At 51.2% G+C, this 27,768-nt stretch overlaps 1 protein-coding gene across 2 annotated transcripts; it reads left to right on the forward strand.

Annotated features, from left to right (window-relative positions):
* The first annotated feature begins 5,526 nt into the window (after positions 1-5,526).
* LMNA (lamin A/C) lies at positions 5,527-26,150 on the forward strand. 2 transcript variants are annotated; one of them, XM_079104353.1, is made up of 12 exons: positions 5,527-6,122; positions 18,225-18,381; positions 19,907-20,032; positions 20,309-20,479; positions 20,689-20,814; positions 21,424-21,644; positions 21,733-21,955; positions 22,816-22,923; positions 23,031-23,150; positions 23,779-23,868; positions 24,616-24,885; positions 25,178-26,150. In XM_079104353.1, exons 1-12 carry the CDS (start codon positions 5,767-5,769, stop codon positions 25,202-25,204), a joined length of 1,995 nt encoding a protein of 664 aa, XP_078960479.1. In that variant the 5' UTR covers positions 5,527-5,766; the 3' UTR covers positions 25,205-26,150. The 2 variants fall into 2 exon arrangements, with proteins under 2 accessions (XP_078960479.1, XP_078960480.1); XM_079104354.1 differs by lacking the exon at positions 5,527-6,122 and adding an exon at positions 7,722-7,745.
* Positions 26,151-27,768: the final 1,618 nt, after the last annotated feature.

Below are 27,768 nucleotides of genomic sequence, written 5' to 3' on the forward strand. Positions count from 1 at the left end.
TGGGGCATGGGGGACTGGTAATGTAGGATGCAGCTAGAGGTAAAACACCCCTAGGTTCGATCCTCAATACCAAAAAATAAATAAAAAGAAAAAAGAAAGAAAAAGAACTTGTGAAGGGATTCCCTAGCCATGACTTTGGATCTCTAAATCACCCCTACTTTCCTAAACCTCCTGCAGAGAATCACCCCTTCCCACCCCACAGGGGAACAGATCTGCCTCTCCAATGGCCTAGGATCCTAGCTGATGACTCCTGTCTCTGAAATCCACCTGTCCAGTATTACAATCTGATGGTGAGCTTTTGGCCTTTGGAGTAAGACCAACTGTATTAAAATTCCAGCTCTGTTAATAACTGTATGACCTTAGACAAGTGGTTCTCAGCTGGAGGTGACTTTCCCTGGGGACATTTGGCAACATCTGAAGATATTTTTTGATTGTTATAACTGGGGACAGAGGTGCTACTGGCATTTAGAGGGTAGAAGTCTGGGAGGCTGCAAAGTATCTATCAGTATACACATCTCCTCCCCAACAAAGAACTATCAGGCCTGAAATGTCTGTAATGCCAAAGAAACTCAGCCTCACGTGAATAATTTAACATCCCTGGGCTTTAGTTTCTGCATCTGTAAAATAGGGCTAATAATAGTGCCTACCTTGTACACCTATCTTATACCTTCAATCAGATAATAGAAATGCCCTAGTGCCTAATAATAGTACATATCCCATAAATATTCCCTACATTAATCATTATTACTATGCCTCTGGAATACCTCCTGGTTATATTCCTTTGCTGAACCCACCTCACCCCAGTTTGGTCTATTTCTTGACAAGGTCAGTGCCTCTGACTTTTTTTTTTTTTTTTTTAGGTGAAGGTTTTTGTTTTTGCTTTTGAAATAGGGATTGAACCCAGGCGCTTTATCACTGAGCTACCTCCCCAGCCCTTTTTATTTTTGTATTTTGAGACAGGGTCTCACTGAATAGGTCAGGTCTAAGTTGCTCAGAGCCAGCTAGGTTGCTGAGGCTGGCCTTGAACTTATGATCCTTCTCCCTTAGCCTCCTGAGTTGCTGGGATTACAGGCACAAGCCACTACCTGCTAGGCTTAGGGTTTATTTTGTTCTGTTTTATGATACTGAGTGTTGAACCAGGGGTGAAGTATCACTGAGTTACATCTCCAGACCTTTTTTATTTGAGACAGGATCTCACTAAGTTGCTGAGGCAGACCTCGAACTTGTGATCCTCCTGCCTCAACTTGGAATAATAGTCTGGGATAACAGGCTGGATGAGATCTTGCTATGTTACCAGGCTGGCCTGGAACTTCCTGACTCTAAGCAATCCTGCTGATTCAGCCTCCTGAGTAGCAGGGACTATAGGCAAGTGCCATTGCTGCTGGCTCTATGTCTCTTTCTTCACTGGTCTTCTTGCTTCCCTTTTTTCCTGGACCTCAAGCCCTAGAGCAGCTTGGATCCTTTCCCCAGTACTATCCCAGCACCAGGTCTCCACCTCCACAGCCGACTTTTCCCCTCCTATCTCTGCCCACACTTTCCAGCCTCACCTCTGGTGGCTCCCTGCTCTCCTCCAGGTCAGACTGCAGGCTCAGCTCTTTCCCACTTTGGCACCTCTGCACTGACTTCCTCCCAGCACAGTCCACCCGCGCACCTCCCACACGTCCAGTCAAAGTGGCAGAAGATAGTGAAGCACGTGCTGGATTTGGACCAAACTTCCTGGTCCATTCTGAGCTCCGCCTGTTATACTGTTTGGTTTGGGGAAAGTCAACCTCACCTGTAAAATAGAGAAACAATTTTCAACCCACAAGGTTGTTTTGTGGACCAACAACTATAAAGACTGTGAAAGTGGAAATTACTCACTGATCAAGCATTGTCCTGCTTTTTATTTTTATTCTCACAGCACTTGTATCTTTTAACTATAATTCTCTCTCTCTCTCTCTCTCTCTCTCTCTCTCTCTCTCTCTCTCTCTCTTGGTATGGGGATTGAACCCAGGGATGCTCAACCACTGAGTCACATCCCCAGCCCTTTTTCATATTTTATTTGACAATAGGTTCTCGCTGAGTTGCTTAGGGCCTCATTAAATTGCTGAGGCTGGCTTTGAACTCACAATCCTCCTGTCTCAGCCTTCATGCTGGGATTACAAGTGTGTGCCACCACGCAAGGCTCACTTTGGTTAGTGACTTTCTCCACTGAAATGCCAGTTCCATATATGTAGAGATTTTTTTTTTTTTTTAAGTTTTTGTTGTTTTGAGGAGCTGGGGATGGAATCTGGGGTTCCATGAACGCTAGGCAGGCATTCTACCACTGAGCTACATTCCCAGTCCAATTTTTTTTTTTTTTTTTTTTTTTTTTTTGAGATGGGGTTTTACTGCATTGTGCAGACTGACCTTGAACTCACGATCCTCTTGCCTTAGCCTTCTAAACAGCTGGGATTACAGATGTGCATCAGTGAATCTGGCCTCAGCCCCCTACCTATTTTTCCCTTTTTTTTTTTTTTTCTGTATTGGGCCTCTCACATGCTAGGCGGGCACTCTACCACTGTACCATATGCCAGCCTCTATATTCTAATTTTACTCATTAATGTTCCAGCTTCCACACTTCTGGAATTCATTATCCAGTTAGAGTTCCATGCTGTTCTTTCGTTTTTTTCCCCCAGTGTTAGGGTTTGAACCCAACGTCTAGCTCAGGGCTAGGCAAGCACTCTACCATTGAGCTCCATCCCCCATCCACTGTGCTGCTGTATAACCACTGTACTTTTTGCTTTTGCTACTCTGTCTTCTCTACCAAAGGGAAGCTCACTTGAGAACAAGAATAGCATTTTCTGCTGTGGCATAATGTGCACACCCCAGAGCTCAATCTACCGTGTTACAGATGAGGAAGCTGAGGTCCACAGAATTCAGTGTCACACATCAACTGAAAGGCAGGATTGGAAACTGTTCACCACCCTGTCACAATTCCCCAACCCCAGCAGGCCCAGATTCTCTGGACTGGACCTCCCCTACACTCTCCTGCTTCTTCAGGCACAGGGAGATCAAACTCATGGCATTTGGGATCCAGAGTTAGGATTGAATATTCAGGATAAAGGCCCCCTCTGAAGTTCAGATTGGTACCAGTTTGGTAATGGCAGTGGCAGCTGAGATCCTTTGAAAAGAGTTCAGAGTGAGATTTGGGGTGAAAATCCTCTTCCTTTCTCCTGCACCTTTTCCCCAAAGATGGGAAAGTCTAGGATAGGAAGGGTTAAGCTTGGTTTTGCTTCCTCAGCCAGGAGGGGAAACCAGGCCAGGCAGGGAGGGGAGCTCAGTGCCAGGGTGGGGGCTGAGACAGTGGGAACAGCATGAGCCCCGTCCCTCACGTTTCTCTGGTTTGCCCTCAGCCCTCCCACCTCTGCTTCTGGTTTGGGGAACAGAAGGGGGAGAAACAGAACAAGCCTTTTTGTTTTGTCTGGGAAGTTGTGGGCGAGTGCCACGCCCTAGGAGAGAGAGCTCCAGGAAGAGGTAGCTTGGGTCCCCCTCATCCCGGGTTCTCACCACACTGCCCAGACTCCCCTAAGCATCACCTCTCAAGGTTCCCTCCTGAATACTCAAAGTCCTTGCCTTAATTCCACAGCAACCCCTTGTCTACTTGGAGGCCTGGCCCGGAACCCAGAACTGACGACCTGTCCAGCCCTGCTTCACTTGTGTACAGGAAAAGCCCTGATACTCTGGAGCTCTGGGAGTTAGGAACATAATCTAATCCCCCAGTTGCTTACCAGAAAATGAGCTGGGTGAGCACTGGGGCAGGGCATGGAGATGGATAGGCCCTGAAACCTCAGTACTGTCACCTCTTAGGATGCCTTGGTTGGTGTGGCCAGGGCCAGAATTAGAGGAGGAAAAATTAAAGGGGTCTTTGGTGAGGGCTGAAGATGGAGGCTTCAGAGCCGGCTACAGGGAAACCTGGGGTTCTGAGTGATACTGTTTTGTGAGATGGCCTGGCACGACTCCTCTCCAGAGCTGGTTGAAAAGTGGCCCTGACCAGAGAGGAATGTGGAGATCTGTGTGGTGGTGGCCTTTGTAGCCAGCAAGGCATGTTGGTCTTTGCTGTTCCTGCCCCCAACTACTCCCTTTCTGGCTGGAACTAAGATGGAGACCCAATATTGAATGTCCAACCTCCAGTCCTGCTCCCCCTTTTGGGCCCTGCTGGGAACCACAAAAATCTGGGACCTGGTGTCCTGGCAACGTGATGAATGCGCACACAGCTCTGGTATCTGTTTTAAATTATCCATTAAAATAAGTACAGTTCTGGAAAAAAATAAGTACAGTGTTGGAGTTTGCTGGGTGGGGTAAGAGTGAAAAGGGACTGATGGGGGAGGCACCTACTAAGCCTCTTTTTCTAACTGCCTGGGTTCAAAGGAATGGGGCATGAGGTGGAAGGGGACAGCTCCTGGGTTTAATTAATTAATTAATTAATTTTATTTTTGGTACCAGGGTTTGAGCCCAGGAGCTCTTAACCACTAAAGCCACATCCCCAGCCCTTTTTATGTTGTTTTTTTTTTTTTAATTGTTTTTAGTTGTAGATGGACACAATATCTTTGTTTAATTTATTTATTTTTATGTTGTGCTAAGGATAGAATTTAGTGCCTTACAGGTGCCAGGCAAAAACTCTACCAGTCCCCCATTCCACCCAACCCCCACCTCGTTTATTTATTTATTTTTTGAGGCAGGATCTCACTAAGTTGCTTAGGGCCTCACTAAGTTGCTGAGGCTGGCTTGGAATTCACAAACCTCCTGCCTCAGCCTCCAGGCATGAGCCCCCAAGCCAGCTCTGGGTCCTATTCTTGGTTTTCTCTGTGGGGTGAGGGACTCTGAGATTGTTTGCTTGGGTCTTACACCCAGTGCTCAGTTTTTAAGACAGATAAACAGGGGCAGACCTTACGAAAAAGAGGGCCTCAAACCTCTGTCCCAAAACTGAGGACATAAAGCAACTGAGGTTCCAGAACTTTGCACCCCCCCCCCCCCCCCCAAGGAACCCAGGCATTCCTTTCCCATCCTAACCTACTCCTGGCATATTGCGATGATCTTTGAATGGGCAGCCCACATGTGGAGGGGGTGGGGTAGAGGTGACTCACTATTACTACTGGGAGGCAAGGGGGAGCCAGTGGTGGAAGAATGAGTCACTTCGATGGGCATCAGCTTCAGCCCTACCCCCACTTTCCCGGCTCCCTATCCCTGCCTGGCCCCCTCCCTTGCTTTGCACCCACTTCTTTTCTCCACCTCCCTCCCCCGCCCTTTGCCCACCCACTGTTGTCCCTTGGCTCTGTCCTCTACCAGAAGGCCTGAGGCCGTGGGGGCAAGCTTAGAGCTGAGATCGCTGTGCAGGCAGGAACCAAGACTGCGATCCCCAGTCTGTCTGGGGTGCTCCGGAGAGGGTGGGGCCCGACTCCGCCACAGCGGGCGATTCGTGCCCCTCCTCACCATTCCCGCCCCCGCCTCTGTGGGTAAGTTGATTGCCCCTTTAAGAGCAGTAGGCCCGCCTCCTGTAGGGAGGACCTATTAGAGCCTTAGCCCGGGCGCCGGTGACTCAGTGTTCGCGGGAGCGCCGCATCTACACCAGCCAACCCAGACCCTTAGGTCCGACAGCGCCCGGCCCAGATCTTACGCCTGCCAGGAGCAAGCGGAGAGCCAGCCACCAGGCGCGCTCCGCCCCTGAGCAGTCTCTGTCCTTCGGTCTGAACCCCGAGCCCTTCCTGGGACCCCTGCCCTGCGGGCAGCGCTGCCACCCTGCCGGCCATGGAGACCCCGTCCCAGCGGCGCGCCACCCGCAGCGGGGCGCAAGCCAGTTCCACTCCGCTGTCGCCCACCCGTATCACCCGGCTGCAGGAGAAGGAGGACCTGCAGGAGCTCAATGACCGGTTGGCGGTCTACATCGATCGTGTGCGCTCGTTGGAGACCGAGAATGCAGGGCTGCGCCTTCGCATCACCGAGTCTGAAGAAGTGGTCAGTCGCGAGGTGTCCGGCATCAAGGCCGCCTATGAGGCCGAGCTGGGGGATGCCCGCAAGACCCTCGACTCGGTGGCTAAGGAGCGCGCCCGCCTACAGCTGGAGCTGAGCAAAGTGCGCGAGGAGTTTAAGGAGCTCAAAGCGCGGTGAGTGAGGCCAGGTGGCGGCGTGCCGGGCGCAGAGTGGAGAGGGCGGGCTGACCGGCACCCTTGTCCGACTCCAGGAAGGGAGCCCGAGGGCCCTGGGCAGCTGACAACTTTGCCATATAGTCTCCTCCCTCCCCGGAACTGCCAGCGGGTGACTGGCAGTGCCAAGAGGAATTGTCAAACCGGGACAGAAAGGAAAGGGGTCTCTGGGAGACGGTGGGAATGTAAGGAATAGTGAGGGCATTGGGGCCAAGCAGGGACTCAAGACAGGGCCGCATTCTGTTAGGGTAGGATTTGACATCCATTTGGAGCCTGGGGGAGGGGCTTAAGCAACACAGAACTGGCGTTGCCAGGTATTGAAACTCTGGGCATTTAGGGCACACTGGAATGGGTAGGGTCCTGTTAGAAGTTTCTTGGTAAGCTTGGCACTGTACCAGCTTCGCCTAAACTTGCTCTGAACACATGATTTCCACTGAGAACACTCCCAAGCTGGCATGTGTCCAGTGGTACTGGACCCTGTTCCCAAGTGGCACAGTGGTGGCCACCTGGCATGACCTTTGCTTGAGTTCTTTTTAGAATTAGGAAGCTCTCCTTCACTCCTTGCATGTCTGGGACCTTTCTTGGACTCTTTGAGGCCTACCAGAACAGCTCCAGGAGATCGGCTCCCCCGCAGCTCCCACAGCCTTTGGCCTGCCTGGCCCAGGAATGCAAAGGAGGGAGGGAGGCCAAGGGCAGAGGCTACTGGCTCAGGAAGTTGTGTTATGCCCAGGTCTGGGATAACCACCCTCTTGGCCCTCTGCCTGGCTTCTTCAAGAGTTAGGGGCTCTGTCTTTCCCTCCTTTCTCAGGATGAGCCACTTTTATTTTCCCAGTCAAATCTGCTCTGGCCCATCCTCTCTACTGCTGACGTTTTGATTTTTGCTTTATTATTCCACTGCTGGAATCCAGTGACATTTTTGAAATCCAGCCGTTGGGATCTTCAGGCCACTCCCACTTCACCCATCCCAGCCCCACCCTACCACACCCTACTTGACTCCACCTTCTTTTCTAAAAAAGAAGGGAGCCTAGATGCTTATCCTACCTCTTCTTCCAGCCCCCAATAATTTGATTTCCCTCTCCTGGGTCCTATATGAAGATCCAGGCTAAAGAGCATTGAAGGTGCTTGGACATCCCTGAGGGGCTGATTGATAGCTTTGACTTCCACTCCTTTTTCTCCCTTTGCTTTATCTTCTCCAAACTCATGCCCTTTCAGAACCCCTCTAGATGGTGGCATGGCAGATCCATCAGCCTCCTGAGGGACAGATACAAATTGCCTTGGGAAGATGGGTTCAACCTTTATTTCTGCCAAAAGGGGATCACCTGTCTTTTTCATTAGTGACATGAACAACTTAGCAAGACAGATAAGGAACCTTGGTGAGTGAGTGTTCTGAACTAGTCCACTCCACTACCAACCCCCTACCTCCCACTTTCAGATTCCTTCGAAGGACATTCTTAGTAGATCTGGGGAAAACACTGATTGGGGAGCAGGACCATTGGAGACTACAGCCTCTTGTGCTCAGACAGCCACGACAGTCTGATTCCTCTGCCTCATGGTGCAGCTGTCCAGGCCTGGGACACTAGGCGGGTGTGTGCCCACGTGGGGTAGGGGTGGGGGTGGTGTGTGTACTTGTTATATTTAGCCACCTGCTTCTTTTCTCCCCCACTGATCCTAACTGGGGAGGCTGGGCTTCCGGAAATGGGAGGTGGGCTTGCACACCTGAATCCCTGGGTGGTGGGAGGTGGGGTGGAGAAAATGGGGACTCAGAGTGGTAGAGTCTGTCCACTTACATATCTATATCTATAGTAGGAGGAGTCAGGATTGCCTTTTTTTTTTTTTTTTTGTATCTTCTGTGCTTCTGTGCTCAGGTTGATGTGGAGAAGTGGCTAGAATGAAGAGTTTGTGGTGCGGGGGGGGGGGGGGGGATTGTCCCACCAAAGCCTGGAAAGAAGGTGTTGTCTAGTTTAATGTTTAATTAGATCTCAGAGGTCAGAGCCAGCTTTGGAACTGGGATGCCGAGCTGTCTGTAAGACACTGTGGCGATCCTTGGCCCAGCCTCAGTACCTCAAGCACCCCCAGAGGTTTGGAACTCTTTGTTGGGCTGGGTTTTGGGTTCCAAGAAAATTTTTTTCCCCAAACACACACACACACACACTTTCTATTCTGGAACCCAAGATATTTGGACACCTCAGTTTGCAGAGAACAGAAAGATTGAAAGCGCCAGCAAAAGTCCACCTGGGGTCCAGGCTCAGAGCTGGGCCCCACCCCAGGCAAGACAGCTGGGTGAATGACTCAGATGCTATCCCCCTCCCTCCCACCCTTGTGACTTTACAAGAGACAGCAGGAGACAGGATGGAGACAGCAGATGTCTTTAAAGAGGAGGGATGGGGGCCTGAATGTCTGCATCTGCACACCTCTGCATCTTGGGGTCCCTTTCCTGCCTTTTCCTTGGAATCTCTGGTGGTATCTGGATCCAGAGGTCTGGACAGTCACTATACACAAGCATTAGACTGCAGAGTTGATTCTGGAGTTATGCTTTGGGCTGCTGGACAGTGCAAGGTCTTTGACTTCCTATGAGGAACTGTCCAAGGAAGTCTGAGTCAGAAATGGGGAGATCCCAGGCCCACAAAGCAGAAGCACCTCTTCCCCTCATGAGGTCCTCATGCTCTACAATTTCCTGGATTGCCTGCCTCTTGAAGCCCCAGTGTGGACTGGCAGGGAGATGGAGGTTCAAGTACTTACAGGCTCAGATCAAGACAAGAACAGCAAAGGCTGTAGAGGTGCAGAGGCTTGTCCCGTGTTACACAGAAAGGGATGATAGGTCAGGGTTGAGCATGGACCTTCTGACTTCTAATTGGTACTCTTCCCCTTAAATCTCACTTCTAACTTGGGGGACAGGTTGGAGATCTGGGGGGTAAGGTAAGGAGTAGTGACTGTAACTTGCAGCCTGGAGAGTATGCCTTGGGGCTAGTGATCCCTTAATGTCCTGCAGTCCTGTCAGGACATGTCAACTCTTTATCAATAGCATTTGTCGCAGTCTACCTGGAAAGACCTAGGACCCTGCCAGACCATTGATCATGAGACTGTCAGAGCTCTGGGAAGCTGATGATTGCTGTCTTGAGACTATCTTGGGACTTGTCATGGGAATTGTCTACCTGGATTGGAAGGGCACAGCCATTAGGTTAATGGAGCTGGGGGTCTTTGAGCATGCATTGCCCTTACTCTTATGTGATCGTGTCTCCTGATGTTACCTCTCCCAACTACCCCCAGCCCTGCCCACATTCTGATTGAAAGGGCAAGAAGGTATAGTTCAAGGGCTAAAAACTACTTAAGGAGCCCAAGGGAAATGGGAGAATCATTTGTTTTCCTTTTTTTTTTTTTTTTTCCAATGCCAGTGATTGAACTCGGGGGCACTGAACCACTGAGCCACATCCCCAGTCCTTTTTTGTTTTATTTAGAGACATGGTCTCACTGAGTTGCTTAGGGCCTTGCTAAGGTGCTGAGGCTGGCTTTGAACTCTCAATCCTCCTGTCTCAGCCTCCTGAGCCTCTGGGATTACAGGCATGCACCACCACGCCAGGCTGAGAATCATTTGTTAGACTCTGGGAGTCTTGAGACTGCATGGGGTGTGCCCATCGCCCCCACTTATAGTCCTGCCTCCAGTGATTCAGTAGCTTAGGGTCAGGGCTGAGGCAAGGGACAGCTGGGGTGACAACTGGTAGGAGATGTTTTCACCTACCAACTGTGCTTTCTGTTTTCCTCCCCCTCTCCTCCTTCCTCCCCAGCCCCTCACCAGTTCTAGCACCTGTGGCAGACAAAACCAAGTCTGGATCTGAGACCCAGACACTAGGGACAGTTCCTCTTGTCCTCATCTATGGTTCTCAGTAGAGGGGTGACACAAACCAAGCTCTAAGATCCTAGAGACATCTAAAAGATCACAGGATCTCCTATCCTTAGTAAGAGGCAAAGTGGTCCACCAACAAAATGACAGGTAGTAAAAAGTAGTAAAAACAGCCTGGCCCTCAATATCCTTAGTGCTAGGATTGGCCCTGCCAATAAATTGCTGTGCGACCTTGAGCTAATCACTTCTCTCTGGATTTCCCTAGCTATAAAAGAGGGGATTAAAGCAAAAGGTTTCCAGAGATCCTGTAGGTCCCCAAGTAGTACAGTGACCTGCAAAGTGAGAAAATAGTCCTCTAAAATACCAAGCTATTAATAGAAAAATCAAATATAATCAATGTGAATATAATTAACAGTGCTATTCTCAATAGAAATTTTCCTATAAGCAATGGAATTAAAAACACTAGTATTCTTCTCTATGTCCCAAAGATAGTGTGTTAGAAACGGTTAACTATTGTGACATTACCCTCTTGGCGTGTTCTTTGTTTTCATTACTGGTAGGAAAGGACAATTCATTTTCAGTGCTTCTCCTTCAGGACAATGGAAAGGGCTGTATCATGTAGCAGGACAGGGACATTCAGCACTGGAATGACTCCCATTGATTGATATATGTAGAGACCAGAAAAGAGGCCCTAGGGAAGGCAGGACTGCTACCTAGAACTGGCCAGGATTAGACAGCATATGCCTGGAGCAGAGGGAGGCACACAGTGACCTTGACCTGTCTACCTTCCACCTTTCTTGCACCCATACTGGCTCCCCCAACCTGAGGCTGGGCTGTGAGCAGATTTTATCCCTTCCTAATTCCTTTAGAAAGAGGGCAGAGTTTGGAAAGGGGGCTCTTCCTACCCTAGTCTAGTTGTGAGAGAGGAAGCCGGAATCCCGCCTGCCAGGAATAATTCTGGCTGAGATCCCTGGTCCAGCAGGGGAGCTGAGTCACTGTAGAGGGCAGAGTATAGAATGGACAGGAGACCCAGAGCTTATCCAGTCAGACAAGAAAAGTCTGAGGGATGGCCTTTCCTTGAGAACTAAATTCAAGTCATGGTAAGAAGGACAAGTATAGCCAGGCCTGGTGGCACAGGCCTGTAATCCCAGTGGCTCAGGAGGCCGAGGCAGGAGGATCACAGGTTCAAAACCTCAGGAACTTAGTAAGGCCCTAAGTAACTTAGTGAGACTCTGTCTCAAAATAAAATATAAGAAGTTCTGGGGATGTGACTTAGTGGTTAAGAACCCCTGGGTTAAAGGTACATTTTGTGGGGACAAGTGGAAGGGAATGGGGTACGTGAGTCCCTTCAGTGTTGATCAGTGTCTAGAGATTTTTCATTCAGGAGGTCTGGCCTCTGGGCAGTGGAGAAAAAAGGCTTCCTGGGGATGGAAAAGCTCCCCTTCTTCCCAAAGCTCTGGTCTGCCACCCCCTGCTGGCTGAGAAAGAGTGCTGCATCTTCCCAGGCTTCCTGGAATGTGGCCGGACCAGAACTGCTAGGTCCTCCTCCACTTCCTCTCCTGACCTTGGGGTGGGGCTCCTACACTCTACTGGTGCTGTCAGGGTTAATAACCATGCAGGACCAGATAGAGGGCTAATAAGTCTCCAGAAGGGACTGCTGAGTCGATTTTTTTTTGTGTGAGGATCCCCTAAATGCCCCACCCTTTGACCAGTAGCTTCCCTTCCTCCCCAAGGAAGGGGAGAGGGGAACATAGACATTCTGCCTTCTTCTTAGGCTATCTTTCCCCTCCTCCCTGCATCTACTTCTTTTGGTCTGTCCCCAGGCCCCATCCTTGCATTTTTATGACAACATAGGAATGACTTCTGGAGGGATGGTCCAGGAAGATGGAAAGTAGAGTTTGACATGAAACTTTGCAGGGTTGGTTGTTGAGGAAGCCAGCCCTGCCTGTTATCCAGGACCCCAGAGCTCTGGCCTGTGGCCCCAGGCTTCTCCCCCTCTGTACAATGCCACGTTGATACACCCAGCAGCTGTGACTCAGGCCTGGCCCCCTGCCAGGCCCAGCACTTCTGCTGGAGTTGTGTCTGAACATGTCAACAGGCCTCCTATCCCCCTCTCAGCACTAGCGCCCCCCAGACCCAGCTCCTCCCTCTGCCTGGAATTAAGACCTGGCTTTGTCTTGGGAGAGGACAACTGGGAGCCTGGCTGCTCTGGAAGGGGATCTGAGCATATTTGGCTGGCGTCACACCCAAGAGAGGCATGTGGCAATTGAGCCTTACCAGCTATGGTACATGTGTCCATGTGGGGAGGTCAGGGGTGTTTCATACATGGGCCCTGCCACGCATGTGCTTCAGGTTTAAGACAACCAGAACTTAAAAAAAAAAAGAAAAAAAAAAAAAAAAAAAAAAAAAAAGAAACAAAAGAAAAGAAAAAAAGGCGGGGAAAAAAAGAGAAAGACCTCCAGAACTTCACAGAATAGGGTCTGGAGGAGACTCAAGAAGCTTCTAAGTCCTTGGAACACCTGCCCCCTCTCAGTTCCTCTTTTCAAGATCTCCTTTCTGGTGAGGGCTGGCACCTCCAATGCTAAGGTGGGGAAACTGGCTGCCCACATTCTGCTCTTACCTGAAAGTGGTCACTGACCCACAGACCAGCCAAGAAAACAGCAATGGTTTCCTTGGTAGTGGTTACCTCTGGTGGCTGACTGTACATGATTGTGGGTTTGTGTGATGTTTGAGGGTGGTTGGGAGTGGCATATTCACTAGATTCACTGTCATTCTGACTGGGGTGTCTCCAGCAATAGAGGCAAAGGTTGATATGTCTCCCGGACTCTGTTACTCTCTGCACAGCCTGCCTGCTCTTTTCTTTCTTTTTCTTTTTTTGGTCCTAGGAATTGGGCCCAGGGCCTTAGGCATGCTAAGTGGGTGTTCTACCACTGAACTACATTCACAGCCCTACCATGCCGTTTTCTGTGTTCTGTTCCCATCTGCCCAGTCTCTTCAGGTGACTCTGGACAGATTGTTAGTACATGACCCTACCCTTCGCCAGGCTTTAGTTTCCTCATCTATGAAAGTCCAGGAATTGATCCAGAAGGCCCCTCTAAAACCCCTGAGCATATGAGCCATTTAGTCTCAGGGCATTCAGGGGACATACAGAAAAATCCCCAGACCCCATAGGTAAAACATCAGCTGAAATTAGCAAGGCTGGGCTCTGCTAGGTGGAGCTCAACTAAGGTGTGGGGAATGGGTGTGAAGGAAGGGGACAGGGAAGGAGGACCTACTACAGTGGGAGGAGTTACTGGAACAAACTCCAATTTGGGTGGGTCAAGTATATAAAGTTTTCTATATTGAATGTACAATATGATATGTACATGTCAAATTTTTAAAATAAAGGGAATTGCCAGGCACCATGTCTCAGGCCTGTAGTCCCAGTTACTTGGGAGGCTGAGGCAGGAGAATTGCAAATTGGAGGTCAGCCTCAGCAATTTAGTGAAACCCTGTCTCAAAAAAAAAAAAAAAAAAAAAAAAGGAGAAGAAGAAGAAAAAGAAGAAAAAAGGAAATAGGGTTCAACCCCTCCTACCACTAAATAAATAAATAAATAAATAAATAAATAAATGAATAAATAAATGAATAAATGAATAAATAAAAGGAATTGACTGTTTTGTTAATGAGAAGAACAAATGAGAAACCCAGAGGGGAAATAGGGACATGAAGGAGGCTGGCTGGCTTAGGGTGGTGGTGGGAGATCTAGTCACACTTAGGAAGTCCTGGGCAGCCCGGGGGCTCCTCACCCAGCCACAGGGGTCGCCCTTTCTTGGGAAGCAGGAAATGCCCAGGGGCTCTGACACCTTGGCTCTCCCGCCTCCGCCGCCCCCCCCCCCCCCCCCCCCCCCCCCCCCGCCCAATAGAAGCCGCCCAGCCCAGCCATGGGGAACTCTGAGGGCAGGTGAGGCAGGCTGCCAGGGAACCTCCGGCGGGTCTGTAGGAGCCCCTGCAGGGCGGGTCTGGCCCTCCGCACCGCCTCCTTGTTGGTCTTCTCCTCCCACTAATTATTTTTAGCCCCAGCGTAAAGTCGGTCCAGCCTGTCTGTCTCCCAGGCCAGAGGAGGAAACGCAGGCCTCTCCCTCCGGCCCTAGCATGTTGCTCCCAGCAACCAGGCCCAAACAAGCCGGCTGCCGGCCGGCTTCCATATCTGGCATCCAAGCTGGGCTAAGGAGGGTGACTCAGTGGGTGGGTCAGCCCCTGGCCCTGTGCCCGTCAGCCTCTTTGCTGCCTGGTGTCTTTCTTCTCCCAAGCAACTGAGAGCCCGGCCTGCAACCGCCTGGGAACCCGACTTCCTACCCTGCCAGCCGCAGCCTAGCAGATCCCAGCCTCTGGGTGCTGCCAGCACCAGCTCTCATTTTACCTAATTCTTTTTCTCTCTGCTCCTTTCCCCTCCATAACTCCCTCTTCCCTGTTTCTGCCATGGGACTTGCCAACTGTGGGATGAGTTAAACAGGATGCCCAGCCCTTCTTTCCTCAAGAGGCTGCTGGCATGTAGTCACTCCTGTGCTTGGGGAAGCTGGAAGGATGCGTGAGAGGGAAGAGCTGGCTCTCCACAGCATGGTACCAGGCCCCCTGTGAGCACTAGAGGATTTCCCGACCCCTGCCCTGGTATTGTCTGCCTGGGCATGAGTCACCTGAGGAGCCCCAGGCTCCCATCCCTTCCCAGCTCCCCTGACCAGCTCCACCCTTTCCTCCTTGCCAACCCAGCACAGGGAAGATGGCGCTCAGCATACACTCAGCTTTCTTTCTGCCACCCGCAATGGACTGGGGCCTGGGCAGCACCACCGGCCAGGGATTGGTCTTGTTCCCTGCTAGATCCAAAGTCCTTTCCTGGGAAGAAAACGGTGTTTGGTGGACAGGCAGGCCTAGGGAGGAGGTAGGAGAAGCTAGGTTCGGTCCCACCCCGAGCCATATCTTGGGGTGTGCATGTGGCTCCCTGGCCGCAGAGCTCCTGAGGTCTGAGTCATGAGCCCATGGGTGACAGTGGCTTCTTCCCCACAGATGGGATCTCCCCAGACCTGACTAAGAAAACCACAAAGGCCCTTTCTTCCCTCTCTTTGCTCGTGGTTTCCCCCATCTGCAGGGCGTGTCTTAGTCCTAATCGCCTTTCTGGTGCTAGTCAAAATCTCCAGGAGGGAAACAGCTCCCTTAATTTAGTTGGAGACCAATATATCGGAGCATGTGCTGAATTAGTACAGCAGCCATTTCCAGCACTGCTGTGCACTGGCTGCAGGACCCCGGACCTATCTCTCTGCCTCAGTTTCTATAAACACATAGTAGTAGTGTCTACCTCAGAGGCTAGCCATGAAGATTAAATGAGTTGACACCAGAATGTTTAGAGAAGTGCTTGGTACATAATGAGCTCTATATAAGTGTTTGCTAGTGTAATAATGCACCACAGAATAATGTTTTGATCAAAGACTGGCCACATACATGAACGAGGGGGTTCCATCACTGTCCTATAAGATTATATTGATAGTCTAGTGACATTGTAGCTTAGTTTACATAAGTAAATTCTACGATGTTCACACAATGACAAAATTGCCTAATGACACATCTTTCAGAACATAACCCCATCATTAAGTAATATGTGGCATGACTGTATATTATTATTATTTTTTTGGTTGTACTGGGATTGCTCTACCACTGAACTACATCCCAAGTTATGTTTATTTATTATTTTTGAGACAGGGTCTCACTAAGTTGCCCAGGCTGGCCTCAAACTTGCAATCCTCCTGCCTTAGCCTCCCAAGTAGTTGGTATTGTAGGCATGTGCCTCCACACCTGACTGTGACTGTTTATGATTATCATCACCACCACCACCTTTGGGAGCAGCAGCAGGAAGTAAAAAGGTTAGACTTAAAACAGAAAAGAAAAAAGAAAAAAGCAACCCTGTGCCTGTTAGACTATAAGCCCATCAGATCATGAGCCCAGAGGGCAGGAACCATACATCTCCATTTTCCTAAGTCAGTGTCTCCCAGGTATTCCAAGGAAAGGGTATTTCCAAAGAGAACCCAGCCTCCTCATCTGGCATCCAAGGAGGTCATGGAGCCAGCACTATGGAGGAGATGCCCTTGAGACGTGGTCTGAAAGCATCTTGTGCTCCTTCCTGCCTCTCCCAGCTCTGTCGAAGGAACATTTTGATGCGAGGCGTCTGCTCTCTTCTCCCTGGCTTCCCTGGCTTCTCCATTCTCTCTAGCCTTGTGACTTAAGAAGGCAATGAGATGGAGGAGGAAGAGTCCCAAACCAGTAGCCAGAATAGACTGGAACACTGTCCCTGCACTAGCTTGCAGTGTTTGACACTGGGACACCCACCTTCCTCCTCTGTCACTCAGTTTCCTTATCTTTAAAAGCAGGATGTTGAGTTGAGCTGACTCTAAACTGGTTCTCTAAATTTTTTTTTTTTTTTTTTTGCTACTGGAGATTGAACCCAGGGGTACTATACCACTGAGCTACATCCCCAGCCCTGTTATTTTTTGAGACACAGTCTTGCTAAGTTGCCAAGGCTGGCCTCAAACTTAAAATCCTCCTGCCTCAGCCTCCCAAGTTGCTAGTATTACAGAAGAGTACTATTGCACCCAGCTGGTTCTGTAAATTCTGAGAGTCTCTCCATAGAGCCAGCTGCAGCCGTTGGCCTTCAGGGTAGAGAGACCTCTTGTGGGGGGCCCCCAGCCAGCCTGGGAGTAGCCCAAGGAGCTCTGAGTCTGTGTCTGCTGTGTTGCTTCACTTTACCAGCAGTTTTTCTTCATTCTCCCTCCTCCCCGTACAGCTGCCTCAGCTTCGGAAAAGTTCTGAAGTCATGGAAAGTTGGGGCTGTGCTCCCAGCCAGAGGCTGGGCCGGATGGCAGCCAAAACCTGAGCTGGGTTCTGACTTTATTTTTAGCTTTTCAGGCTGAGAGGGAGGAGAGGAGACATCCTCTGGTCTAGAAGGGCCTCTTTTTGCAGGAGACAGACAGTATTGCATTTAACAATTTGTTCTGAGGGGTGGATGAAGCAAGCACACAGGCAACTACCCTGCCTCTTTGGGTGTCCCTCTATCTCCCAAGTGTCTCCTCCTTTCAAGCTTCTGCAAGTCTCATCTTCTCTCTTCTGCTCCAGAGTGAATTGTTGAGTTATATGGAGCTTAGGGCTTTTGTGACAGGAGAAAATATGTTGACAGCGTTGCTCTTCTTGCCGGGGTGGGTTTTTCCTGACTGCCCACGTTTAGTTTTCCTTTCTTCCATCTGCCCTGGTGGGTTCATGCTTGAGGATTGATGCATTACATAAGGTGGCTTCCCAGGCTCTTGGATTGTCATATCTTTAAGATTTGTGGGTTCCCCAGAGCCTTCTAAGAACACAGGACTTCCCTATTTCTTGAGTTCTCTAGCAAAAGTAACTAGGGGCCCAGGAAGGTGCAGGAGGGCAGAGTAGTTGGTTCCATCTAAAGCTTTGCCCAGTTTGAGGAGCAGGGATGCTCAAGGCTGGAGTGCAGATGGAACTGAAGGCCTGGAAGCCACATCTGGAGCCAGGTGCTGAGGCTTGTGGTTGATGAGTAGGGTGCAGCCTTCTCTCAGGACTCCAATGGAGGCTGGGACTCCTGTTCTGCCCAGATCAGAGTCCTGATAAAGGAAATGCCCAAATTGCCCCTCATTGTCCTTGTCCCAAGTCTTCTGAGCTCTAACTAGAATTTCCTTTCCCACAGTCCATGCCTATAGAAGGGTTAGGAGAAGGGACTGACAACTTTGGGACTCAGACTGGGAAGGATTAGGTACACATGGCCCACAGGGCCAGGAGTCTAGTTGTCTGGCTCTTCAGAGGCAGTGAAGACCAGGCTGAATAGAAAGTGGGCGTTGTTGAGGGAGGGGAAAGTTAAGGCCCTGTGTGGGAAGGGGCGGGAGACAAAGGTGCCCCTGTCTCTTTTGGAAGGAATGGGAGGAGAGGGGAAAAGCATTCATATCATGGGATCTAGCTTTGCCCTTAGCCCCAGGCACGTTCCTGAGCCCTGAGTCATGGAAAGGGTGGAGAGGCAGGAAAGGGGTTTTGGGGAACCTTGGGGGAGGTGGAAGCCCAGCTCCAGAGACAGGCAATATAAACAAACCTAAATCAAGGGCTCCCTCTACTGGCAATGAGAGCCAGCCCCACAGGAAACCGGCCCTCTCCAGGGACCTGGATTCCTCTGAGACCCACTCTTCCCTCTTTTCTTTAGCAATACCAAGAAGGAGGGCGACTTGATGGCCGCCCAGGCCCGGCTCAAGGACCTGGAAGCTCTGCTGAACTCCAAGGAGGCTGCACTGAGCACTGCGCTCAGTGAGAAACGCACATTAGAGGGCGAGCTGCACGATCTTCGGGGACAGGTGGCCAAGGTAGGCTATGCTCCAGGGACCTCATTTGACTCTCATCTGACACATGCACATTCATTGTTTTACCCTGGTCCTAGGAGGTGCCTGGTCTGTCACATAATCCCAGAGCTGTTCACCTGTCCTAGCACCACTTTGCCTGTCTAGACCACATCTGATCCTTCTTTGGCTGCTCGTGGGATCTAGCACATTGAATTGAGAGTAATCCATGAGCTGGTCACGGTGCTTGCCTGTAATCCCAGGGGCTCTGGAGGCTGAGGCAGGAGGACCACAAGTTCAAAACCAGCCTCCGCAATTTAGTGAGGCCCTAAGCAACTTAGCAAGACCCTGTCTCAAAATAAGTGCTCCTGGGTTCAATCCTGTTGCCACACACACAAAAAAAGTAATCCACAAAACATTTCCAGTTAACTTCACAATGAACTGACCCTGTATCCCTCTCAGTCTGGCCTTCCCGTGGCCAGCTCTTGACCTCTCTGGAGGTAAGGAGAAGTGGAGTAGCCATTCACTGTGGCTATCATGGGGAGCTGACGGCTAATTACATATGGGATGTATATTAAAAGTGCTTTGTGTACGTATGGTGGCTTTCACTTTCAAAACACTGCTATCCAACCTTTTCTCTAATTTTTCATGATACAAATTAGGGAACAGAATTGAAGAAACTGGCTCATTCCCAGTTTCAAAATCTTATCTGTTCAGAACAGGGCCAAGACTAGAGTCAGTAGGCAAACTCCCATCTGGATGCTCTCCCTCTCAGGTCTCTTCACAGTATAACACAAGAGACTAGAAAGACTGCCAGAAACCTTCAGGTCAACTCCAAAGCCAGGGCTAGATGCTTTTCTCTATGGTATCCTGCCTCCAATTCCAACCCTCAATCCTGCCGAGCTACACTAACCTGAGCTTTCCAAAATGAATGTCTTAGCCAGATTCACCTGTTCAGACTTCTTCAGAGGCTTTTTTGTGGCAGATAAGAACATCTCTCAATTTTTCCCTTTCCCCTCTGGAACCCATATAAGCTTAACCACTGAGCCACATCCCCAGCCCTTTTTAATTTTTTATCTTTTTTAATATATATATTTTTATTTGTAGATGAACACAATACCTTTATTTTATTTATTTATTTTTATGTGGTGCCAAGGATCAAACCCAGTGCCTCACACGTGCTAGACAACCACTCTACCACTGAGCTACAACTCCAGGCCCTTTATTCTTTATCTTGAGACAGGGGTCTCGCTAAGTTTCTGAGGGCCTCACTAAGTTGCTAAGGCTGACTTTGAATTTGTGATCCTCCTGCCTCAGCCTCCTAAATCACTGGGATTACAGGTGTGTATCACCACACCCTTTTTATCTTTGATTTCTTAGCATGGTACCTACTCAAAGTAGATGTCTTTACCTCCATGGGCATCCAAGGCCCTCACTTTCCCTGGAACTTTCCCCATGGATAAAGGATGCCTGAAAACAGCCATTGCTCAGCTTCTTTCCAGTTCCTGTGCTCTGAGACCCCTCTCTCTGAACTCACCCCACTTCTTCTCAGCTTGAGGCAGCTCTGGGTGAGGCCAAAAAGCAACTTCAGGATGAGATGCTGCGGCGGGTGGATGCTGAGAACAGGCTGCAGACCCTGAAGGAGGAACTGGACTTCCAGAAGAACATCTATAGTGAGGTGGGGACTGTGTTTTGTAGGCCAGAGGTCTGGGGCTGGGTGGTGGCAGAAATGGGTCTTACGGCTAGAAATGAGCTGTATGTGGAGCTCAGCCACCTGAGTCCCTTGTATAGTGGACAGGGGGTGGGGATGACCAGCACCCAGATCCCAAATTAAAGTAGGTCTGACAATGGCTTGTGGGGTTAGGGCTGGTCAGGGAGCTTGGCTTTCTGGGTCTAGACCTCTAAAGAACCAGTTCTGATTTCAGTCTCTGTGTCCTTGATCCAACCCTTCTAGGAGCTTCGTGAGACCAAACGCCGCCATGAGACCCGGTTGGTGGAGATTGACAATGGGAAGCAGCGTGAATTCGAGAGCCGACTGGCAGATGCCCTTCAGGAGCTGCGAGCCCAGCATGAGGACCAGGTGGAACAGTACAAGAAGGAGCTGGAGAAGACCTATTCTGCCAAGGTACTTACTGTCCCCCAGTTCCCTCACTGCTCTGGTCCCAGCAGCCCTACCCCTGCCTGCACTGGGATATGCCTGGGAGGACAGACAGATGGTGGCAGGGAGCTCAGGGTGGCCCAGGACCTCAGGACAGCTATAGCAATGATCCTATCCTCAAGCCCCTCCCTCTGTCCTTCCCCATCCCTGCAATCCTAACTCTGTACTCCCTGCAGCTGGATAACGCCAGGCAATCTGCTGAGAGGAACAGCAACCTGGTGGGGGCCGCCCATGAGGAGTTGCAGCAGTCCCGCATCCGCATCGACAGCCTCTCAGCCCAGCTCAGCCAGCTGCAGAAGCAGGTGATGCCTCAGCTCACTCCTTTTGCCAGGGACCACCAGACTGGGCAGATGTAGGTAGAAGCTTCCCAGGGGGAGGAACGTTATTTATCCATGAAGAGCCTCAGTTTTCTCGTGTAAAATCGGGATAAAGCTGGATATGGAGGCACATGCCTGTAATCCCAAAGATCAAGAGAAAAGAACAGACCCCCAGGACCACAGACAGAGAGGCAGGGTCTGGGATTTGGAGTCCAGTGGCCTTCTGCTGTTCCAGTTCTTCCTCTTATCTTGCTTCCACTTAGAACGTTTGTTTTCCCATTTGAAAATGGAGATCATTCTTGTCCTTCCTAGTTCACAGATCTGCCATAATGTTTTGAAGTGTGAGGCATTAAAATCATCAATACTATTCTACCTGGCTGTGCCATTTGTGACAGGAAGAAATGGACTCTAGCCTCAGAGCAAGAGATTGTAGTTAGATATTGGGAAGGACTTCCTGTTCACCACTTTAGAACCTGCAATGAGCTCTGATGGGAGTCTGGAGATCCTGGAGAGGGTCCTCGGTACCCCATGTCCCTCCCTCTCCATACCTGGGGCCCTTGGAGGCTCACCAGATCCTTACTTCCTCCATACCAGCTGGCAGCCAAGGAAGCGAAGCTTCGGGACCTGGAGGACTCGCTGGCCCGTGAGCGTGACACTAGCCGGCGGCTGCTGGCAGAGAAAGAACGGGAGATGGCTGAAATGCGGGCAAGGATGCAACAGCAGCTGGATGAGTACCAGGAGCTGCTGGACATCAAGCTGGCCCTGGACATGGAGATCCACGCCTACCGCAAGCTCTTGGAGGGCGAGGAGGAGAGGTGAGTTGGGCGGAGTCAGGAGGAGTGAGCAGTAGCTTCCTGCCTCCAACTTGCCCTGACCAGGTCCCCTTCTTCATCTCCTCCCTAGGCTACGCCTGTCCCCCAGCCCCACCTCACAGCGCAGCCGTGGCCGTGCCTCCTCCCACTCATCCCAGACACAGGGTGGGGGAAGTGTCACCAAAAAGCGCAAGCTGGAGTCCGCTGAGAGCCGCAGCAGCTTCTCCCAGCATGCTCGCACCAGTGGACGTGTGGCTGTGGAGGAGGTGGACGAGGAGGGCAAGTTTGTGCGGCTGCGCAACAAATCCAATGAGGTAGGCCCCCAGGGTTGGGTCAGCTGAGTCCCAGTCTTGACTCCTGGACTTTGTGGCTGTGAGACCTTGGGAGCATTATGACCTTGGGAACGTTATTTAACCATAAAGAGAATCAGTTTCCTTATCTGCAAAATTGGGATGAAGCTGGGTATGGTGGGACACACCTGTAATCCCAGAGACTCGGGAGGCTGAGACAGGAGGATCACAAGTTTGAGGCCAGCCTCGGTAACTTAGCAAGACCCTATCTAAAAAATAAAAAGGACTGGGCCAGTGACTCATGCCCAGTGGCTCAGGAGGCTGAAGCAGGATTGCAAGTTCAAAATCAGGCTCAGCAACTTAGAGAGGCCCTAAGCAATTTAGCAAGATCCTATCTCTAAATAAAATATAAAAGGGTTGGGATATTTCTCAGTGGTTAAGCTCTTCTAGGTTCAATCCCTAGTACCATAAAAAAATAAAATAGGGAGAAATAGTTATCTCTAAGTCTTTCAACTGTTGGGAAGATGAAAGAAAAAGTGTCAGTGTACTCAAGTGTCCACAGGCATTGCTATTATCCTTGGAGAGAAGGGCAGTGATGAGCAGGGGCAGAGGATGGAGGGAGACGCCTCTGAATGTGGGTGGTGGCAGGTCAGCCTGAGCTCTTTTTCGTTTTGTTTCATTTTATTTTCGAGTTGGAGGACTCACTATGTTGCCCGGGTTGGTTTTGAACTCCTGGGCTCAAGCCATCCTCTTGCCTTAGCCTCCCAAGGAGTGGAATTGCAGACACACACCACATGCCTCACCTGCCTGGGTCCTTGAGCAAGATGAACTCAAGAGCCCAGCTGAGCCGCCCTGCTTCCTTCCTCTCCCCTCCCCTCTGGCAGGACCAGTCCATGGGCAATTGGCAGATCAAGCGCCAGAATGGAGATGACCCCTTGCTGACTTACCGCTTCCCACCGAAGTTCACCCTGAAGGCTGGGCAGGTGGTGACGGTGAGTAGCAGGGTACTTGGGACTCTCGTGTGGCCTTAGGTGGGGATGGGTTGGCCTGAGGACAGGAGTGCTGGAGTGAGCACCCTTCTCAAATTCCCTTTTCTCAGGTCTGGGCTGCAGGAGCTGGAGCCACTCATAGCCCTCCTACCGACTTGGTGTGGAAAGCGCAGAACACCTGGGGCTGTGGGAATAGCCTGCGCACGGCTCTCATCAACTCCACCGGGGAAGTGAGTAGCCCCAGCTGGCCCCTTGCCAGACAAGGCTTCCCCTGAATAGACCTCTTAGGTGACCCCCAGGTGACCAGAATGGGAGCTAGCTGCCCCCAACCCACAGGGACCAATTCAGGGCCACTTCCAGAGCTCTCTCTGGTGTAGGACCCAGAGTCCCAGTATCACAGATGAGGAAACTGAGGCTCATCTGTGATACTGGAGGCAAAAAACCCAGAGGAGATGGAGCTGCCTACCTGGGCTCTTGAGCTGTGAGGGAGTCCCAAGTCATTTAACCTCTGTGAGGTCTCAGTTGCCCAAGTCTAGGAGCCAGGACTGGAACTCATCTGTGTTCATGAAGACCTGATCTAGGGGCCTACCTCCTTGGACATGCCAGCAGCATGCTGGGTAGAAGTCAGCCATCAGGGATTGTTAAAGACAGAGCCACTTCCCCTGCAGAGAGCTCTAGAGTGTCCATCTCGGGTAGAAGCTAGTTCCTTAGCTCCAACATCACAGAAGACAGTGAGCAGCAGACTGGACAAAGTCCAGGCCACAAAAAGGTTCCTGGTGGTCACTGTGGGTAGATATGCTGCACACCCCTCCCTGGCCCTCACCCCTGACGCTTGGGCCTGGTCCTGTGTCCCTGTAGGAGGTGGCTATGCGCAAGCTGGTGCGCTCAGTGACAGTGGTTGACGACGATGAGGATGAGGATGGAGATGACCTGCTCCATCACCACCACGTGAGTGGCAGCCGCCGCTGAGGCCCCGCCCACACTGGGCCACCCAGCCAGGCCTGGGGCAGCCTCTCCCTGCCTCCCTTGCCAAAGTCTTTTCATTAAAGAATGTTTTGGAACTTTACTTGCTGCCCTGGCCTTTCTTCTCTCTCCTCCCTCTACCTTGAACAGGGAACCCAAGTGTCTGGGTGCCCTACTCTGGTAAGGAAGGGAGTGGGAACTTTCTGATGCCATGGAATAATCCCACGGGAGCAGTGGACAGGGTCTGGATTTGTCTGCTGGGAAGGGGACAGGAGGACAGAGGTGGGGCACCCAGCCCTGCCTCTCTCCCCCACTCCTGTTGCATGCGTCTCCTTTCCAGTCCCTCCCCGAGTCCTGCTGCATGCATGTCCTCTCATTTCCCTCATTTTTCCTGCAAATCTTATTCCTGTCCCCTCACAAATTAAATTTTGCATGTCTGTTGCTCTACAAGCTTGCTTTCCCCTCTACTCTTTTCCTCTTAAATTTAGGAGATTTAGAGGAGTCCAGACCACACCTCTCTGTCCCCAGGTCTTTCTGACCCTCCTGCCCTTTCATGTCCTTCTTCCCAGTCCCTGACCTCCCCAGTCCCTGTTAGCCTCTGGCTCAAGGGGCACAGAACCCCACCTTCCTGCCTGGTGGCTGGGAACTTGTAGGAGCCTGGGGCCTGGGTGCTGGGCCTGAGCAGCCAGTCCCAGACTCGCCGTCCCGCCTGAGCCTTGTCTCCCTCCCCAGGGCTCCCACTGCAGCAGCTCGGGGGACCCCGCTGAATACAACCTGCGCTCCCGTACAGTGCTGTGTGGGACATGTGGGCAGCCTGCCGACAAGGCGTCTGCCAGCGGCTCGGGAGCCCAGGTGGGCGGATCCATCTCCTCTGGCTCTTCTGCCTCCAGTGTCACAGTCACTCGCAGCTACCGCAGTGTGGGGGGCAGTGGGGGTGGCAGCTTCGGGGACAGCCTGGTCACCCGCTCCTACCTCCTGGGCAACTCCAGTCCCCGGACCCAGGTGAGTCATCCCTCCGCCTCCACTTCCCCATGCACAGGACCCTGACCATCCGGGTTAGGACAAAGGGAAGCTCTGGGTGGGTGGAGAGCCTTCTCTCCCGCAGCCCGGGGGAGTGGGAGCCTCCTCCCCGCAGCCCAAGCCCTAGACACCCCATTCCTGCATCCTGCCCCTCCTGTCTGAGCCCCAGACTCGAGGGCAGGGGCAGGGCCAGTGTGAGGTTTGGGGGAGACAACACCTGCAAAGGGGCTTGTCCAGACACCATCACTCACACCTGTTCCCTCTCTCTTCTCAGAGTGCCCAGAACTGCAGCATCATGTAATCTGGGACCCACCAGGCAGGGGTGGGGGCTGAGGCCACCTGCTTCCTCCTCACCTTCCGCCCACCCCCTGCCCTGCACCTCATGGGAGCAGGCTTGAAGCCAAAGAAAAATACCCCCTTTGGTATTTTTTCTTCTGTATTTTTTTGTTTTTTGTTTTCTAAGAGAAGTTATTTTCTACAGTGGTTTTATACTGAAGGAAAAAACACAAGAAAAAAAAAAAGCCTCTATCTCAATCCTAATTTCCCCTCCATCCTTTCCCTGCTTCCAGGAAACTCTATATCTGCCTTAAAACCAAAGAGGGCTTCCTCTAGGAGCCAAGGGAAAGGGGTGCTTTCACAGAACCTAGTTTCTGCTTTGCTGCCCTGGCTGCTGTCCCCACCCCGGGGACCCCATGACATGGTGCCTGAGAGGCAGGCATGGAGTCTTCTCCACTAGCCTCCTGGACAGCTGTCCCACTGCCAGGCCAGCCTCAAAGAGAGAGGACAGCTGAGCCAGGCCTCCCCTGGTTCCACTACACTTGGCTAAGGCTCCTCTGCCTGCCCCACCCCCCCAGTCCCCACCCCTGTCCCCAACCCCGGGGTGAACTGATTCTCCCAGATACTAGCTGTGCTTGCTTTTTCTGTATTTTATTTAGACAAGAGATGGGAATGAGGTGGGAGGTAGAAGAGGAAAGGAAGGTTAGTTTGAGACTAACTTCTCCCAGTTTAAGAGCCTTGGGTAGGCTCTGTTCAGTCACTGGAGGTCAAGGTCAAGTGGGGTGCAGGGAGGAGACAGGGAGGCAACTGGAAAGGGTGAGAGCCTGCTAGGGCCCCACCGCAGAGGAAGAAGGTGAGGGGGTGGAGGGTGGTTGGCAGTAGTTATTGGCAAACACTAAGGAGCCCCTTGCCCCCCATTTCCCATCTGCATCCCTTCTCTCCTCCCCAAATCAATACACTATTTGTTTCTATCCCTGGCTCTGGTGTGGTCTTTGTTGGTGGTCGTCATCGTGTACACACAAGTGCTGCATGGTGGCTGTGTCCTCATGCTCATTGCTGCCCAGCCTCACCCCTGCTCTGGGGGGAACAGGAAGAGAGAAAGTCCTCAGAGCACTTGAGGGGCACATCCGGTGCTCAGTGATGGCTGAGGGGAGCGGCTTTGACATAAGCATCACCCATCCACTGGTGGCTCTTCCTCTGTGGATATTCTGCAAAGAGGCAGAGCCCAAAGGAGGGCATTTCGTTCTAACTTCTTTCATTCAGTCAAGCACTGATCAAGCACCCTCTAAATGGAGCCCTGAGCTAAGCAAAGACATATGTGAACCTAGTCTGAGATGGTGACATCTCAGGGCCAAAGGGCAAGGACAAATGGGGAGGAGAGAGAAGCTGGGTAAAAGGGCAATAGGAAAAAAGTAGGGCTTACCATGCAAACAAGCAGTTAGTCTCTTTGGGCCACGTTGTGCTCAGCTTGAGGCTGGGGAAACCAGCAAGACAACACATTCAGTATTCTCAGGGAACTTCCACTCAAGTGGGAATTGGAAAACTGCTGGGAACAAAGGGATGTGCCGGGCAAAGCAGGAGCTGCTGAAGTGGAGATGGCTTATGACCTGAGGAAAGGAGACATGAGGAACTGACCAGAGGGGAAGGGCCCCCAAACAGGTAAAATGAGCTATGGTAATCTACCTTTCTCTTGCCCTTTCTAATTTCCAAAGCATTTCTGTAGATCTCATTTGCTCTTGATACTCTCCTGAGGTAGTTATTATCCCCTTTGACCCTGGAAATGAAGGCTCGGCAAACATATCTGAGGCTGCACCACTAGTAGTTGGCAAAGATCCCAAGGGTCTGGCTGCAGACCCCTGCTCTTGTGACATGATGCTCCCCTTTGGAAAAAAAAGTATGGATGATAAAGTATAAGTTTATGTCCCCTGGGCAGAGGAGCAGTCAAAAGTCAGTGAGATCATGTGAGGCACAGTGACACACACCTGTAATCCCAGCTACTCAGGAGGCTGAGGCAGGAGAATTGCAAGTTCAAGTTCAACTTAGTGAGACCCGTATCAAAAAAAAAAAAAAGTCAGAAAAAAGTGCATGTCCGGATTTGTGGAAAACAGATTGGGAAAAGCAAATTTAATTAAAGAAGGGCCTGGAAATCTCTAATGTCCCTAGGCTGAGACCCCATGGAGGCTCTGAGGAAGCAGTGCCTAAGAGGAAACAGGTAGGGGGCTCGAGGAAAGAGTACCTGCCTGGGATGGGCAGCTTCACAGAAGGAAACCCTTTCTCTCCCACACCTCTAGTAGACATCTATTTGGGTGGCTGAGTCGCCGCGTCCTCTAAACTAGGTGCACATCCCGAGTCGGCCACCGGGGGGCGCCAGAGCCACACCGCGGCCCGCCAAGCGACCACGCACCGTGGGCTAGGGTCCTCAGCATCGCCTTTGAGCTGGGTGGGGATCTCGCAGGCTCTGAACTGAGTAGGCTGCTCTGGTGCTGTGGGTTGGGGGAATCCCTGGACCGCAGGCGAAGTCCTCTGCTCTTTAGAGGGAGGGCTGAAAGCGATAAGGCAAGTGCGCAAACCCGCAAGGAGGTAGAATCA

This window comes from Sciurus vulgaris, assembly GCF_902686455.1.
Source record: "Sciurus vulgaris genome assembly, chromosome: 1".
In the NCBI taxonomy this organism is placed as follows: domain Eukaryota; kingdom Metazoa; phylum Chordata; class Mammalia; order Rodentia; family Sciuridae; genus Sciurus; species Sciurus vulgaris.

What these genes read in the sequence shown, in the direction of transcription:
- LMNA (XM_079104353.1), top strand. Translation starts at nt 5,767, where the DNA reads ATGGAGACCCCGTCCCAGCGGCGCGCCACCCGCAGCGGGGCGCAAGCC. An exon ending in TTGGAGGGCGAGGAGGAGAG is followed by an intron (nt 21,645 to 21,732) that starts GTGAGTTGGGCG and finishes TCTCCTCCCTAG; the next exon opens with GCTACGCCTGTCCCCCAGCC. An exon ending in ACTCCAGTCCCCGGACCCAG is followed by an intron (nt 24,886 to 25,177) that starts GTGAGTCATCCC and finishes CTCTCTTCTCAG; the next exon opens with AGTGCCCAGAACTGCAGCAT.